Source organism: Semicossyphus pulcher, unplaced genomic scaffold (assembly GCF_022749685.1).
Source record: "Semicossyphus pulcher isolate SPU_LCO1_2020_fin unplaced genomic scaffold, fSemPul1.0.p SCAF_17, whole genome shotgun sequence".
NCBI classification, from domain to species: domain Eukaryota; kingdom Metazoa; phylum Chordata; class Actinopteri; order Labriformes; family Labridae; genus Semicossyphus; species Semicossyphus pulcher.
Genome location: NW_027211681.1, coordinates 1,442,713 through 1,458,156, shown reverse-complemented (window position 1 = coordinate 1,458,156; position 15,444 = coordinate 1,442,713). Strand labels below are relative to the sequence as shown.

General features: G+C 41.1%; 1 protein-coding gene across 1 annotated transcript in view; it reads left to right on the top strand.

Moving 5' to 3' along the window:
• Nucleotides 1-14,472, top strand: part of xylt1 (xylosyltransferase I) — an 81,882-nt gene extending 67,410 nt beyond the window's left edge. The window contains exons 9-11 of the mRNA XM_069666190.1: nt 547-745; nt 6,842-7,175; nt 11,211-14,472. Coding sequence (XP_069522291.1) covers nt 547-745; nt 6,842-7,175; nt 11,211-11,533 — 856 coding nt within the window. The 3' untranslated portion in view covers nt 11,534-14,472. The remainder of the gene's footprint in view (nt 1-546; nt 746-6,841; nt 7,176-11,210) is intronic.
• The last annotated feature ends 972 nt before the right edge of the window (nt 14,473-15,444 follow it).

The following is a 15,444-nucleotide window of genomic DNA, read 5'->3' as shown; positions in this document are numbered from 1 at the left end:
TCTTAAGCATTCCCTCACGTCAGAGCCAGAGCACATGCTGAAGCAACCAGCACATTGTAGGGCAATCATTAGCAGAGAAGAGGATGTAATTTAGTTACTTAGAAGTTTACAGTGGGACTAACGCTTCAATGTACAGTAACATAATGCATTACTTTACTTTTTTATCCTGTAAAAATCATAACCAATTATCAAAATAGCATAAAACTCTGGTTACCCATGAATGGGCAAAACAAACAAGCAATGCTTAATGGGAATTATCAGCCCAGTCGACACATGTCTTTGACCAATTGGTTTTCTGTTAAAGGTCATTGAATTAATGTCCACCATGTCACACAGAGCACATTGACTGCCCACTAATCTTCTCTGCGAGCACACATTAGCATGCAGACACATTAGCATGTCCAAGGCCGGCTCCTCGCAGACGTTATCTAAATGAATCGAGATATTCTGCTCCTCTTACACCGTTGGCCCTGAAAGCTGAACAGCAGACAGATCAGCAGGTATCGGGTTTGCTAATGGATTCTCACTCTCTCTGTGTTCTGCCAGGTACTTCCCCATGGGCCACCCGGTGTCGGTGCATCTCTACTTCCAGGCAGACCAGTTCCAGGGCTACCTGGTCAAGCACCATGCCACCAACCTGGCAACTAGCAAGCTGGAGACCATGGAGACCTGGGTAGCACCCAAGAAACACTTCAAACTAACAACGCCTCCCAGCAGCACATTCAGCAGGTTGCAGTTCGCAGAGGTGAGTCAGCACAATGTCTTTCATGACGAAGCATTAATTAGTAATTTACATAGAATTCATGGTTTGGCGTGAGTCACAAAACCATCAGTCAGCCATTGCCAGTAAGGGAAATAAGTTCCATTAAAACCCTAAGCACCACATACTTTTTCCTCTGTGGTGCATATAATTAGTGGTGAGATATACAGTTCATTGCCATGGTGACCTCATATTCATTGCTATGGCGACCTTGCTGAGACTCATAGCGGCGCATCCCCACACAATTAAACCGGTGCCTGTAATGGCCTTGTAAAATGTAAATTGATTGAATTCATCCAAGTTTATAGGGATGAGCGCTTCATGTGCTGCTTATTTGTTGTTTCCTAATAGAACGTCTCCTCACCTTCACACTGGAATGCTTCCCTTGATTGTCTTGTTATGTTAATCTGTGTTTCTGTTTACTACAATGCCTGTTTAGGACACAGCAGCTCGGCTGTGATGTGACAGCCACAAAGTCTTTTTAAAAAGGACAAAATTAACTGAGTGAATATGAATCAACCTTTTCCTCTGGTTTATCATGCTCAGCTTTGTGGGACAAACAAACTTGTGAATTAATTCGATTGCTTTGTTTGTCCATGTGGACTACAAACATGCACATGGACACACCTTTCCCCTGTTTGACCTCTTCCAGCAGCCTCAAAGTAAACTCAGAGGAAACCAGACGACCAGTTGCTATGCCGGTTCCTCGCCCTAAGCCCTGTTTTGTGTGTCTAGCCCATGAAACCGTGAGTGACAGAGAAGTGATGTGAGCTGAGGCTTTATCTGGATGCTCAGCCTGAGAAAGCATTCACTGTCTGGCACTGTGCAGTGGCTGTCAGTCAGTCAGTGTGTCCATGTGTCATTCAAAAGGAGAGCAGAGAGAGCTTAAATAAGACGGCATCGTGTTAAACCAGTAGCTCGGTGCTTTTTTGTCAACTTAGCAGATATGACCCATTATACTAAAGCTACACGCCAGAGTTGCTAGATAAACCATATGGTCTGCTTCACAATATGTTCCCATCCTCCTTTAGATATAAAGGAAGACAGATATGTCTTTCTTTTCATGCCTGTACTGCTGCCTCCCAGCTGCCTTTATGGGCCCTTTACAGCCTGATTTAGTGTCGGAACACTTACAGCCCACACAGTTAAAATTAGTATTTCACCTCAAGTCAGACTTGACATTGAGAAGTACATTACCATCTGTCGGACAAATCCTATACAGCAGAACGGCAGACTTTGACCGATGGTTTAGTCCTTGTTGTATCATAATGTATACACAGACATGAAGTGGTGGAGGATGTATAAAAAACAGCAACAATGGGTAATGGGTGTATGTATTACAGTACAACAACTCAGGGTGTGAAATTAAATTTGTTTTATCATGTACTTTAAAAAGTGTTTAAGCATCAATATTTTAGATACTACAAGGTGTTTCTTTATCCACCATTTGTATTTATGAAGTGAAATGTACACAAAAAGTCATGTTCTGTATATCATTCCAGGGCCTAGAGACAATTTCATATTTACAATTCAAGAAAAAAAATCAGTGAGGCGCTGGCAAAATCGCATGCCCAACGTACAGAGGCCATGTCCTCAAGGCAGCTGCCCTGGACTCGACTCCCACCCCCAGCTCTTTGCCGTGTATCCTCCCCACTCTCTCTTCCCCTGTTTCTGACTCTGTCTCCTCTCAATAAAGGCTTTAAGTTTAAAAAGCTAAAAATAATAATAATAATAAGAGCAATATCATATCAGAAAATTAGATTTTTATTCTGCACCTATTCTATTTATCCAGAGTCTCAATGTTAACATTTATCAACATTCGGTAAACATGATGCTCTTAACATCCAAAAAGCTCCCTTTAAAGGTAGATAGATAGACAGATAAACCTTTATTGTCATTGCAGTGCACAAGTACAAAACAACGAAATTGGATGCTGTCCTCCCGGTGCAGCGATCAATAAATAAATATATAATAAATAGATTTTTAAAAACAATACTAAAAGGGAGTTTGACCAAGAGTACAGTTTTAGGATAGGTGAACAATTTTTGTTTGGACGTAGAGTCAAAGGTGACTGCTTCCTGTCAGTGTATGTCTCATGTAAATTTTGTTCTAATTTCAGATTAAATTCTCTTTTTTTCTTCATGGTATAAATGGCTAGGCATTTTTAAAGTACTACATCACAGACAAACATTCAACATCAACAGCTAAAGACCTTATATGAAAAACACTGTACTACACAGTAAGTAGATATCTACTGCTACATGTGTACACACTTAATTTATGTTTCATTACTAAAGAAACAAGTTATAAAATGTTAATAAGTTATCTTTGAGTGTGCTTTTAAGTAGATGTTTCCTTCCTTTTGGATAGAGCCAAGCTAAGCAGGTTCCCCTGTTTCCTTTATTAAAGCTAAGCTAACCAGGTGCTGTAGCTTAAATCTATCATATAAACATGAAGGTAACATTTTCTCATCTAAATCTCAGTAAAAGGGAAAATATGAATATTTCCCAAAATATTAAACTATTATTTGAAGTCTGTTTTGTGGATGTACCTTACAACACAACATGTCCTGTTCTCTGTCCTGCACTCTCTGTTCTTCACCCTTCCTTCCTCAGCGCACCAAAGTGTATCTTTATTAGCCAGCATCCAGCCATCTAACCCTCAGTTAGTCCCTCAGTAGTGTAAATGGTGTCTCCGGGGAGTCCTCTGGTGCTGCTGGTGAGCACCTGTGTTTGATTACCCTCACAAGAAGTGCCACTAATAAGCCTCTGAATAGAGCCTCAGGGGCATTAGTGCCCTATGGTTTAAATCAGGGCCAGATGTAGACTGGGGCTGTCGGTACTGCTGCCTGATCGAATTGACCTTCCATATTTAATGGAGGTGTTAGAGTGTGGGCGCCAGCAAACTGATGACATGAAGGAAAGGTCTGCAGGGTTGCCAGGTCAGAAGGAAGAGGTGGAATAGAGGTGGATTATGAGAGGGGGGTATTTAATGTTTCCTATTAAGTCAGGCAGGGGATTGATCAGAAGGTGAAACGAGTAATATGGGTAATGGACACGAATGATGAGGCATAGGTGGAGAAAGGTAGAGCATATAATGTACGCGTCGGTATGAGGTTTGTCATTTCGATTGCAGAGGATAAATGAGGTCTGCATAATTGGTTTAAGTGAGTGGAAAGTGTGAGTAAACAGATCAGTCTCTCTACTGGGGGCAATTGAAAAAGGGGGTAAAGGTTGCAGATCAGCACAGAAGTATGAACTTCTAAGTACAGCTGGAAGTAAAGGAAGGTCATAAGCCAGCGACTGGGTGAGCGGTCATAAGGCTTGATTGGGTGTTGGTCTTAAGCCAAAGCTAACTGGGTAGAGGCAGCGAGGGACAGGATAAATGTGGAGGTCATGGTAAGCTATAGGCTGAGGCTGAAATGGGCCAGAAGCTAATCCCTGTTTGACCCACTTTCATACTGGAAGAAAGAGTTTCCTCCTCCTGCTGACTTCTCCTTTAGCTGCAGATGTACCTTCAATTTTAACACCAAAATAGACTGAAACCTTTGTCACAAATAATGTAAAGGTTTAGCATTTAAATAATTGCAAATAAACTAAAATGTAGTTTCCTCAAACTTTTAGCTGATGTGGAAGCCACCCTGTGCGTGCATGCGTGTATTTGTGTGCGTGCGTGTGTGTGTGTGTGTGTGTGTGTGTGTGTGTGTGTGTGTGTGTGTGTGTGTGGGTTAAAGACCCTGAAGCTCTCTGAATAAGAACATATTAGGTCAGGTCAGGATATAATACACGAATTGTGCAATTTTTGCCTTTGGACATCTTCTGTGCTAACCAGGGTTGGGAATGAACTTCAGTCATGAGGCACACAGCCAGTCAACAAGTTGCATGTGCACCGTATTAACCAGTGTTTACAGTATGCACCATGCATGTGTGTTGTAGAGGAAGTAAAAGCCTGTGGAGTGAAGCAGGGCCCACTCGTCTGGCCTCAAACTGCTCAAAAAAGTGGAACTTTGACTGCTGCACCAGTTTTGCCTTATTTATGTTGCACTTAGTTTTTGTTTATTTCAGAATAAACTATGTGTAAGAACCAGAGGCGAGTCTCAGGGGTCCCCTCCTACACACAGCATGTGAACATTGTCAGAATCTCCCTCAAACAATTCTAACTTTAGTCTGTCTTCTACAAGACTCTCTCCCAGTGAGATTTCTCTGTCAAAACTCCCTCCTTCATTTCTTTCTGGGGTTTTGAATAAGAGTTCTGCCAATCAATCGGGGATGTAGTCTGTGCCAGCGAGTCAGCCTTGAGTAAAGCAGTGAGGCTCAGAGGTGCCAGACAGGAGAGTTGATTAGTCATTTAAAGAGAAAAGAACCAAGGTCCAAGGAGCAGAAATGGCAGAGGTCAGTCCAATAATTGCGATGAGAGAGGTGTCTTTTACGGATGACCAATATACACACATACACTCTCTCATTTATGCAAGTAATGTCTATTTATATTGTACATCCCAATCTGAATTCTCTAAGGATGTAATGCAGAGTCAGTTCCAGGCATTCATTGATCGTGCAGCAGGGTGAGGCTGTGTTAATCAGCTAGCTTTGTAAGGATGAGCGCTTCCTAAAGCCGCCATCCCTCTCACATTTCTGCCAACACCCCAGACATCTTTCACTGTCAGTGCATGTGTGCATATGTGTGTGTGTGTGTGTGTGTATGTGTGTGTGTGTGTGTGTGTGTGTGTGTGTGTGTGTGTGTGTGTGTGTGTGTGTGTGTGTGTGTGTGCGTTTGTGGCCTCCCTCTCTATCACCCCATCTCCCCCATCAATCTCGATCTCTCCTTGTGTCTCATTTTGCATACCACACCGTTTTGCAATCTCAGCAACCCAACACACACAGATCACACCTCTTCAGTTACACACTCCACCGCAATGAAGAAACCGATTAGCTTTTCTCCTGTATTCTTCTTTGTTTGTTCTTTATTCTGTGTTCTATTTTGGTGTTGCTTTATTTCATTTCATTCAAGAGTCCTTGTAGAGTGACAGAACAAGTCTTCTATTGTCATATCATAAGTTTAAAAGACATAACCTATAAATCTCAGTTCAATCAAACAACCAGACCTGGTGTTTACACTAAATGTTAGTTATGTAAGCTTACAGGACGTAATAATTTTAAATTGCCTCATTGTTTCACTGGCAGTGCTCCAGTGTGCGACAGGCTGGCAGCTCTTTCACTGTTCTGCAGCCACAGGCGCTGTATGGCTCATAACTCACCAAAGATATATTTGACTTTGTTATCATCTGGTACATTTTCTTACATTCAGTTCCTCAAAATTGTCCCAGAGAATGCAGCCTTTTCAGTCTGTTTGAAGCTCCAAAACTCCATATTTATTGAAGCTAACTCTTTTTACTGTCAAAAGGCTGCTGCTGTGCTCCAGCATATGTCAATGTCTTCCTCTTTTGGGGTTTTCTTCACTGATGTTAGGTTGTAATCCTCTGCTCTGTAGCTTCTGTTTAGGTTAAATACTGCTCACACTGGATACTGCTTGTCATTGCCTTACTTATATCTTTCTATCTCTCTGAAATGTGCTCGGAGACCAAACAGGGATGCATTTGATCTTCACCCCAAGGGGATATGGTCGTACGCCTTTCCTCAGCCTGCCTCTCACATTCCTTGTCAAAGAAACACTCAGGCGTACAGAAGCAGAAAGTGTGGACAGATAGACACAAACATGTAGAACGAAACAATCAGGCTTGTAAGCTTCTGCATATTATAACATTATATAACAGCTGTGGGGAGGGATGTGCTGGAGTGTGGTGCTGTTTGATGAAAAATGCATGCTGAAGATTATTTCCCATGATAATTCAGTGCAGATATTGGTTATTTTAATAGTATGGTCAAATAGTGGTGCATGGAAGATATTGTTACTTATTTATGATCTCTGTGCACTATGTGCAGTAGCAGGTGGGGATATATATATACCCGCATCTCTTGTGCTTTTTGCTGTGGCTTCTCTGCTTGTCTTTCCTCTTACCTCATTCTGTCACTCACTCTTCTACTCCTGTTTTCTCTCCCTCTTATTCTCCTTCTCTCTTGTCAGATCGGTACAGAGTGGGACGCCAAAGAACGTATGTTCCGAAACTTCGGCGGCCTGATGGGCCCCATGGACGAGACAGTGGGCATGCAGAAGTGGAACAAGGGTCCTAATGTCACCGTCACAGTTGTGTGGATCGACCCCACCAACGTCATCGCAGCCACCTACGACATTCTGATCGATGCCAGCGCCGAGTTCACACACTACCGCCCTCCGCTCAACCAGCCTCTGAGACCTGGTGTGTGGAGCGTCCGCATCCTGCACCACTGGAGCCCTGTGGCTGAGATGCACTTCCTCATTGCCCCGCTGGCCTATAGCAAGCACCAGCCTATAAGACAAGGTGAGAGAGCCGTTTCTCTGTGATTGTCATTAGGTTTATTTATAACAAGCACTTGCCATTTGTTTCAGCTTCATCAACACAAAATTACTATCGATTTTGTTATTTGTGCAAATAGCCTTGCTGGACTTACTGCACTGCTGAGCTGTTCGTCAACAACAGATAATGATTTATGAAGAAGTACTTAAGAAGTTACTCCAAATGCCAAACACTTCATTATATATATCCAGATGGTGCTCTAAAAATAGTCAAATAAGACCGACACAGAGCAATATAATACAGAAGCTCTGCAATAAAGCTTATAACACTGACTCTCTGCTGTGTTGTCCACTGAGGAGTTGGTGGGTAACTTTTTAGGGTTTATTATATTAGCTCCACCTCAACCAGCCACAGCAGTATAATGCTTTTCGGCATAGACAACTAGAAAGGAGCTATAAAAGTGCAGTCCATTTAATGCATCAGTAATAATGATCCAATAACAAGTATAATAGACCTTCAAAAATAAGACATTCTGCATTACATTTTTTTAACTGGAATATTTATATTTTATTCTACTTACTTCTAACTCCAGAGGTTAATATTGTCCATCGTTATATATTTATTGGACAGTTACAGTTGCTCGCTACTGTAAAATAGGATTTCACATAACCCACAGCCTGCAAAATATCTTTTTTCATTTTTGTCCCTGCTGTAAATTTTTTCAGATTGAGGGCCACATGGCTTCTTGTTTTAAATCCGTGATGGACAGGCTCATTTTAGCTTTGAATCACACCACCAACCCCCCTTTAAAGGATAACTTCGGGATTTTTCAACCTATTGCCCCGTTTAGTTACATTGTATCTCATTTCGCAGCTGCCGGCCGGTGCTCCCTCCCTGAATACTGGATCGATTCCAATAATTGTTGTCTCCACTAGTCACTTACACACAAATGCATGGGAAAATAGGGTCTAGGTTGAAAAATCCCGAAGTTATCCTTTAACTGCTATAAACAAGTAGTGAATGTACAAGATGATGAAAATGAAACGGCAGAGGATGAATACAGTAATTTATTAAGTTTAACAAACAATTTCTAAGTGTTTTCTTCTCAGTTGACACCAACGTATTGTCATAAAATAATGCATTTTCTGTGAAGTAACTATTTTAAGTTCAGGTGCTCTAAAATGTCAGCAAACAAACACACACACATACACAGTCACATAGCTCTGTATTTGCATTGCTGCCCTTTGTAATCAAGCCTCTGGGCCTCTGCAGACCCCGGTTGTTTGTCATCAAGTCACCCTTAATAACCTTGTGAGCTGCTCATACACACAACAGTGTTCAACAACAGCACACTAAGCCCTCCAAAAACAATGACACAATTAAATCAATCAGCCAGCATGGATAAGAGACGAGACTGCATTGTAATATTCTGTTAGCCGCCAGTTTGCTCCAAAAGTCACATGAGGGTTTAGACCGTAGCTTTGCAATAATTGTGTAGTTTCTGTTTAATAAACTCAATCAAAGCCTAAATGATAAAGAGAAACAACAAAGAAAGTTCAGTGAAGTAAAGTATTTGACCTATCAGTGCTCCACCCCTGTGTATAAGCATAAGAGCCTGTGTCCACTATGTGATTTTTTGTGCTGGCAGCAGCGATTTTCTATACAAAATCAATGCAGTTAAGCGTTACCATCGCTCAGCGTCCTCAGCACCAAGACGCTGTTGGCGTCAGGTTTTTTTTCTCTCTGAGCTCACAATCACACGAAAATTGTTCAAATTTTGGAACACCAACGCGCTCATCAATGTCACTTCTCCCTCACCTACCAATCAACATCAAGAAGGGGCGGGACTTACGATATCAACTTTGTCAAAACAATGGAGGAGGAGACGCTTATCTCGTTTTTTCGATGGTAAAAATTCTGCTGCTTATGCCAGGACACTAGTCCTTGTTTTTACGGGTTTTTTTGTTTCATAACTTTCGTAACCTAGCAAAATTAAGTGCCAGTGTGAAGTGCTCTGAAATTGAGGTTGTGGGCGCTGCCAGTGCAAAAAACACTGATAGTGGACACAGGCCCCAGGAGGTCTACCCTTTTTTTTACTATATAAATATGGGGTAATTATTACATGATTAAAGAGTAGAATCAGTTGAAAATGAAGTCCTGTTTTATTCATGTAGTAGCAAAATATGTAACCTTTTTATTTGGAAATAACAAATTCCTCTTGTGCATTGAAGTTTCTTTCATAACATACAATTTTGTTTAAACCAGTATACTCAGGCATTCCTGCTACAGCCTTCTAGTATAACAAGTAGCTTATGGTGGCTAATGTTTGCAAACTTCACTATGATATTGCTGCATAATTCATATAATTAAGTTAGTTCACTGACTTTAACACACGTCTTATTCCTATGAGCTTATTTTAACCACATTTTAACAGCACAATCCTTTATCACAAAAGTATAATAAAACATTCCTCATAAGAAATAAGTATAAATTCAGCGCTCTGATATATTCTGATAAACTTTTTGCAGTGGTGGCCACTGTTAAGTTACATACTGTCATCCCAGTGAATATTAAAGGCACTACAAATGCTTATATCATAAATCATATAAACTGTACGGGCACTTTGGCTACTCTTGGATCACTATTGCATTGCCAGATCTCCACACTATGCTATCATAATCCTGCGCAAGGGATTTCTTCTATTTCTTTAAATTAATCACAATCGTCTTGGGCAACGATATGCAATATAGAGTCCAGAGGGACGTTGTTTGGTGCAACATTTGCACGTGGAGAGGCATAGATTAAAGGATAGAAGACCTAAAGCCTGCCTTTATTGCAAGATCTTAATCTTAACTTGCCATTTTCAACATTTAGGTTGCCTTCTCTATGGTTGTTGTTTCACATCGCAAAGGGGATTTCTAAAACATAAATGTGCAAAGAGTAGAAGCAGAGGAGAAATCCATCGGAAATATGCGACTGCAAATTGCAGGCTGATACAGACAGTCCACATCATGTGAGTCAGACTACATTTAGATTAAGCAGTGGGCCTTTAATTCACACACAATGAGAAATTTCCAACATGAATCATAAACATACCACTGATCTAATGCTGGAAAACATCATTCTTAGGTGTAATGAGTTGTCAACTTTTTTTATGTTTAAGTGTAGTTTATAGTCATCGAGACCTAATATCATGTATGCCTGGCTTATTCTCAATGTGTGTGTGTGTGTGTATGTGTGTGTGTGTGTGTGTGTGCCTTTAGCTTAGCTGTTCCATCCACCCGCCTTTAATTTACTGCCATGTCTGGCACCAGGTCTCCCTCCTACAATGCAGCGCCAGTAAAACTTTATGACGTGGCCTTCCACCCGCATTGGCAGCAGCAGACACATGACTACACACACACATGCACAGTTAACACATTTTAAATACACAACACAAAACTACACAGATGCATGACTTCAGATCACACTCTTCTAACACTAAGCTAGCTGGCGGTGGTCAGACTTGTCCTTTCCTGGTGGAGCAGCTCATGTCTGACTGTGTCTTTCTGTCACCAGGGCATGAAAAGTGCTGATGTCTGCTCAGCCATGCCAGCGCCCCAGTTAGAGGACCAGTGAGGAATTTACAGCTTCACTGGAACTCAGGGTGGAGAAAGTGTTTAAAGTTGTGTCTACTTTTTCTGTCTTCCTGCCGGGCTTGACCGTCATGGGAAGAAAGAATGAGGGCGTGTCAGAGTCTGTCTGACCGTTTCCAAAAAGTCAGCATTGCAGTGGCTTGACAAACCACATCAAAGAAAAGGATTAAGCGAGTCCAGTCATGAAAATCAATCCGAGCCAATTAGCAACCAGTTTAAGTATTTCAGATAATAACGAAGCAAATCACGTTCTCTGCTTTGATATTTTACCATTCATGTCTCCTCTTCTCTTTTCCTCCGTTTTCCTTCAACTTTTCCTCCCCTCTTCCATCCCCTCTCTCTGTCTGACCGCTGATTATCCTCTTCTCACACTTCATCTGTCTCCTTTTCTCTTCTCTCTTCCTTCCCTTCCACGTCTCTCCAGAGGATACTCTGAAGCTCCACAACGGGCCAGCAAAGAACAGCTACATGGAGCAGAGTTTCCACGGCCTCAACCCAGTGCTCAACATCCCCGTCAGCCTGGGCTACGTGGAGCAGGCCAAGAGGAACGCAGCTCTGACCGGCCCGGAGCTGGAGCGTTGGTTAGACAGCCTGGTGGGCGAGTTGTGGGAGGCAGCTGATGTCTGCGCTGTGGGCCCGACCGCCTGCCCTGTCATGCAGGCCTGCCCCAAGAACCCTTGGAGCTCCCTAAGCCCAGACCCCAAATCCCATCTGGGAGCACCGCGCACCGACGGGCGCATCAGGTAGCAGCAAGGCCTCCAGCTGGACAGGAGGCCACGGCAAAGGAGATTCACTGTTGATTTATATTTATTTAAGGGGTTTGATGCAGACGGGGAAGGAACAGTGTTCTTCCTCTGTCTCGCAGAGAAGGAAACAAAAGAAAAAGTGGATTTTTTTAGGAGGGTGGTGACTGGACAGAAAGCAAGCAGAATGCTTTTCAGATCCTCCCACGGGGTTCCTCCTTTTAGGGGATTATGCTGGCTTTGCTATTTCAGTTTCTCAGTGTATTTATTTTTCTTCTCATGGCTGAGTTTTACTGTGATCAAACGTTGCAATTTTGGAGCATTTATTTTGCTGCTGAATGAATTATGAAGTCAGCTTTTAAAGCCCTGCACGGGGCACAGCGGTCATGTGAGTGTGGATTGTTGACACTGACAGCAGACAAAGAAGTGCTGCATAAAGGCCTTAGCTGTAAGACATAAGAAAGAAGCAAGCCTGGTACTGAGTTAAATGTGCCTCATGTTTATGTCAACATAAACTAAACCAGATGATATCTGAGCGTTCAGATATGCCACAACAGTCCAAAAAGATTCCTTGATACGATTACAGTACCATTCGAACCAAATTTCCTGCTTAGGAAAAATTTCGAAAAACAAATATTGTTAAAGCCAATTAATTCAGATCTCTTGAGTTCCTGATAGTCCAGTGACTCAGTTTGTGAATCAGCAGAATAAATCAGAAAAAGCAGCACAACTTCTTTCAGTTGAGTGCCTGATCAGGATGTGGAGCTGTTGTGGCCGTCTAACCATCTGCTGCAGTCACATTGCGTAAATAAGGAAGAAGAGAAATGCAAATCCAGAGGCCTTCTCAGAACAATTAAACCTATTTGGATTATAATAGAAATTCAATGTAGTCATTTTAGTGTTCTGAATTCATGAATGCCTCATTTGTGGTTGTTCAATAGTGTTATAAGACTTAACATTCACATAGTAGAGTTGTTTTCTTTCTGTGTAATGAAATCAAGATGTTGTGACAGGCAGAGGACAGAGAGAGAATCGTTTTGTCTGACTTGGTTTTGTTACCGACCTGCCTCAAACTTGAAACACAATTATCTCAAGCTGACCTTAAAACTCTCATCCTTTATTTCAGTGTAATTCTTTTTTACTTTGTTCCAGTGATTTCAATGACACTTTGTGTACATGATTATACATAAGTCTTAAAAATGTGTGAATGGGTTTGGGGAGGTGGGGGGGTCCATGAGTCGCTATTTATTTATAAGTTTATATAAATACTGATATTTTTAGTCAGTGACTAAATAATTGCGACGCTGCCTTGGCAGCATGATAAATATTTTTTTGTAAAGAAAGCCGCCTTTATTTACAAAGGCCAACACCCCAAACTTATACTGTACCTTTTTATGGCCCGCATCTGTGTGTTAGTCAGTGTTGTCCTGTCTGAATAGAACTTCTTGTCTTGGTTTCTTACACGGCTGTTTTCCAAGTGCATCACAAGAGAAAGTCACCTCGACCTTCGAGGTCAGAGGTCAGCTACCTGACAACCTCACCAAACAGAGAAGGTGCACAAAAACACTCTTCACAACCAAACACATTTGACAACGTGCGGACATCGAAGAAGAAACTGTGCTTTTTGGTGTTTAATGGTTCCCGTCAGTTTCAGAACGACGTGCGTGGTGGTGATCTTCATGCTGTGACAATAACGTACAATTACAAGTGAATATTATAATGTGTCTTGATTGCAAATGGATCGTATATTCAATCGGGTCTATGGCACCTTTTCAACTCTATCTACATTTGAAGAACCTTTTCTGCCATCAAGACAATCTGTGGACATCTGAGACGAGTTTATTAGGCTGAGGGTAGCTCTGAACCACAGCACATCCTGAACAAGAAGTGCGGCCGGATATTTGTTTACTTTGAAATAAGTTTCATCTCAAGCCAATTAGGACTTCAATCTGCGAGTGTCAACATTGTTCAGCCACCACACGGGCTAAGTGAGTGTTTTTGCACAGGCTAATTAAGAGACATTACTGTTCATTAATGTCAAGTTCACCTTGCCTCTCTGTCGGATGTGTCCATTATAGTTGCTATCACTCCTTCCCTCTCAAACCTGCTCTGTTTCTGGGGTCGGAAAGGACTACTTTGTTTTTCACTGGCCGGCTTCTGCTGCCTCCTTTTAACTTCTAGTGCCACCATGCTCAGAACAATTACTGCACATAATACTGATTATTATGTAAGCTCAATGACAGTTTGGAAAAGGTGAATAAAATAAGTGTAACTCATTGTGGAAGTCCTATTTTGTAACAAAATGATTAACAAATGAATAAGATGTACATAAGTATTTTATATTGAAATGTTGTTTAAGAGGTATTGTACATGTAAATACAGACGTGGTAAAAATGACATTGAATTATAAAGAGTTTTTGAAGTGTCACTAACGGGACACAGAGTGAATTGGTGGTGTTTATTGATCAAAGTACATAACCTGTTTCAGTGTTTTTGGACAGCTGTGACAACACCTTTGTCCTATTTGCCTCTCAGAGAAAATCACATGCCAGATTGTTGTTGTTCTTGCTGGAATGTATTGTTGAGCAACTGTTGCACAAACTTCTCTGAACTGATGTTTCCCCCGTTATTTTTCTTTCCGGGGAGGCTCTGTGTGCCTTAGCTGACTTTTAGAACCTTCTCTGTCCATTGAAAGAAACTTATTTTGTTTTTGTTTTAATCTTGAAGATACCATGAGTTTTTTGAGTGATTCACTGGTTCTGCAACACCAAAAAGATGTCTGCTGTTGTATATATCATCAGGCCTTCTGTCTATATCAGCTGTTCTTTTTTTCTTCCCTTTGGGGAATTGTTTTGTTGTACTTGACTGGCTTGTTTTACTTTTCTCTGACTGCTTTTTGGAAATAAAATTCTATGGAAAAACATGTGCTACGGCAGTATTATACCGGTGAGCATGTTGTTTATTACAAAGCATTAAGCCTGCTGAAGCGTCTTTCCACTATCACTCCTACACGTTACTTATTCAAGATATAGCCAAATAAGTCCATTAAACTGTATAATATAATGTATTTATAGAGTATATTTTAATTCTCTCACAGGGATCATTTAACTTTAATCTTATTTCATCTGTTTAATTTGCATGATAATCATATTAAGTATCAGTGGATGCCAATTAAGTTTGTTTCCACTCCTTATATGTCTCATACAAGATGATTTAGGACTTAGGACTTATTCCATCAAAGCTGCACTAATCAAATTATTTGTATTATTTAGGAATTCATTAACTATATGTAATGTGAAAAGAGTCACTCATAGTGACAAACCCGTAGAGAATTAACAGCAAACTCAACACCATAGTTTAAGGGACATTTTATTGTCTTTAAGCTCTTAGTTTTGGTTTTAGCGCCCTCAACTGTATTGTTTTGGTTTAGTCTCTTATCAGGGTTTCCAGTTATAGCATGTAGTTGTTTTAAGCAAAGTAAGTAAACTTGTTGTGATCTAACTGTTCAGCATTTCAGCTGTCTGACAGAGCTAGCAACAAAGTAGCTCGTAGAGCATTTAGCAGCTAAAGAGCCACATATTTCCCTCAGGGTTTGGCTGAGGGAATAATGGAGAAACTTGTTTGTCAGGTGGTCGTAAACATGAGTCCAAATGAAGCCTAATGTTCTCTGTCAGCTGGATTGTAAATAAGAAACTATTTGCTAGCACGTTATCATAACAACTTTACTAGGTGATGCATCATTGCCATGATTGCTGCTTTTATGTAACAAAAACATGTTGTTTAAGAGAGGATACGACATCAACTAAAACGTATACATGATAAAAATGAATGAAATATTTCAATAGGCATTCCTATTTTAACTCATGAGAGATGTCCCTGATGTCCAGTCCATATGTGCCGCACAGTTGGAAACAA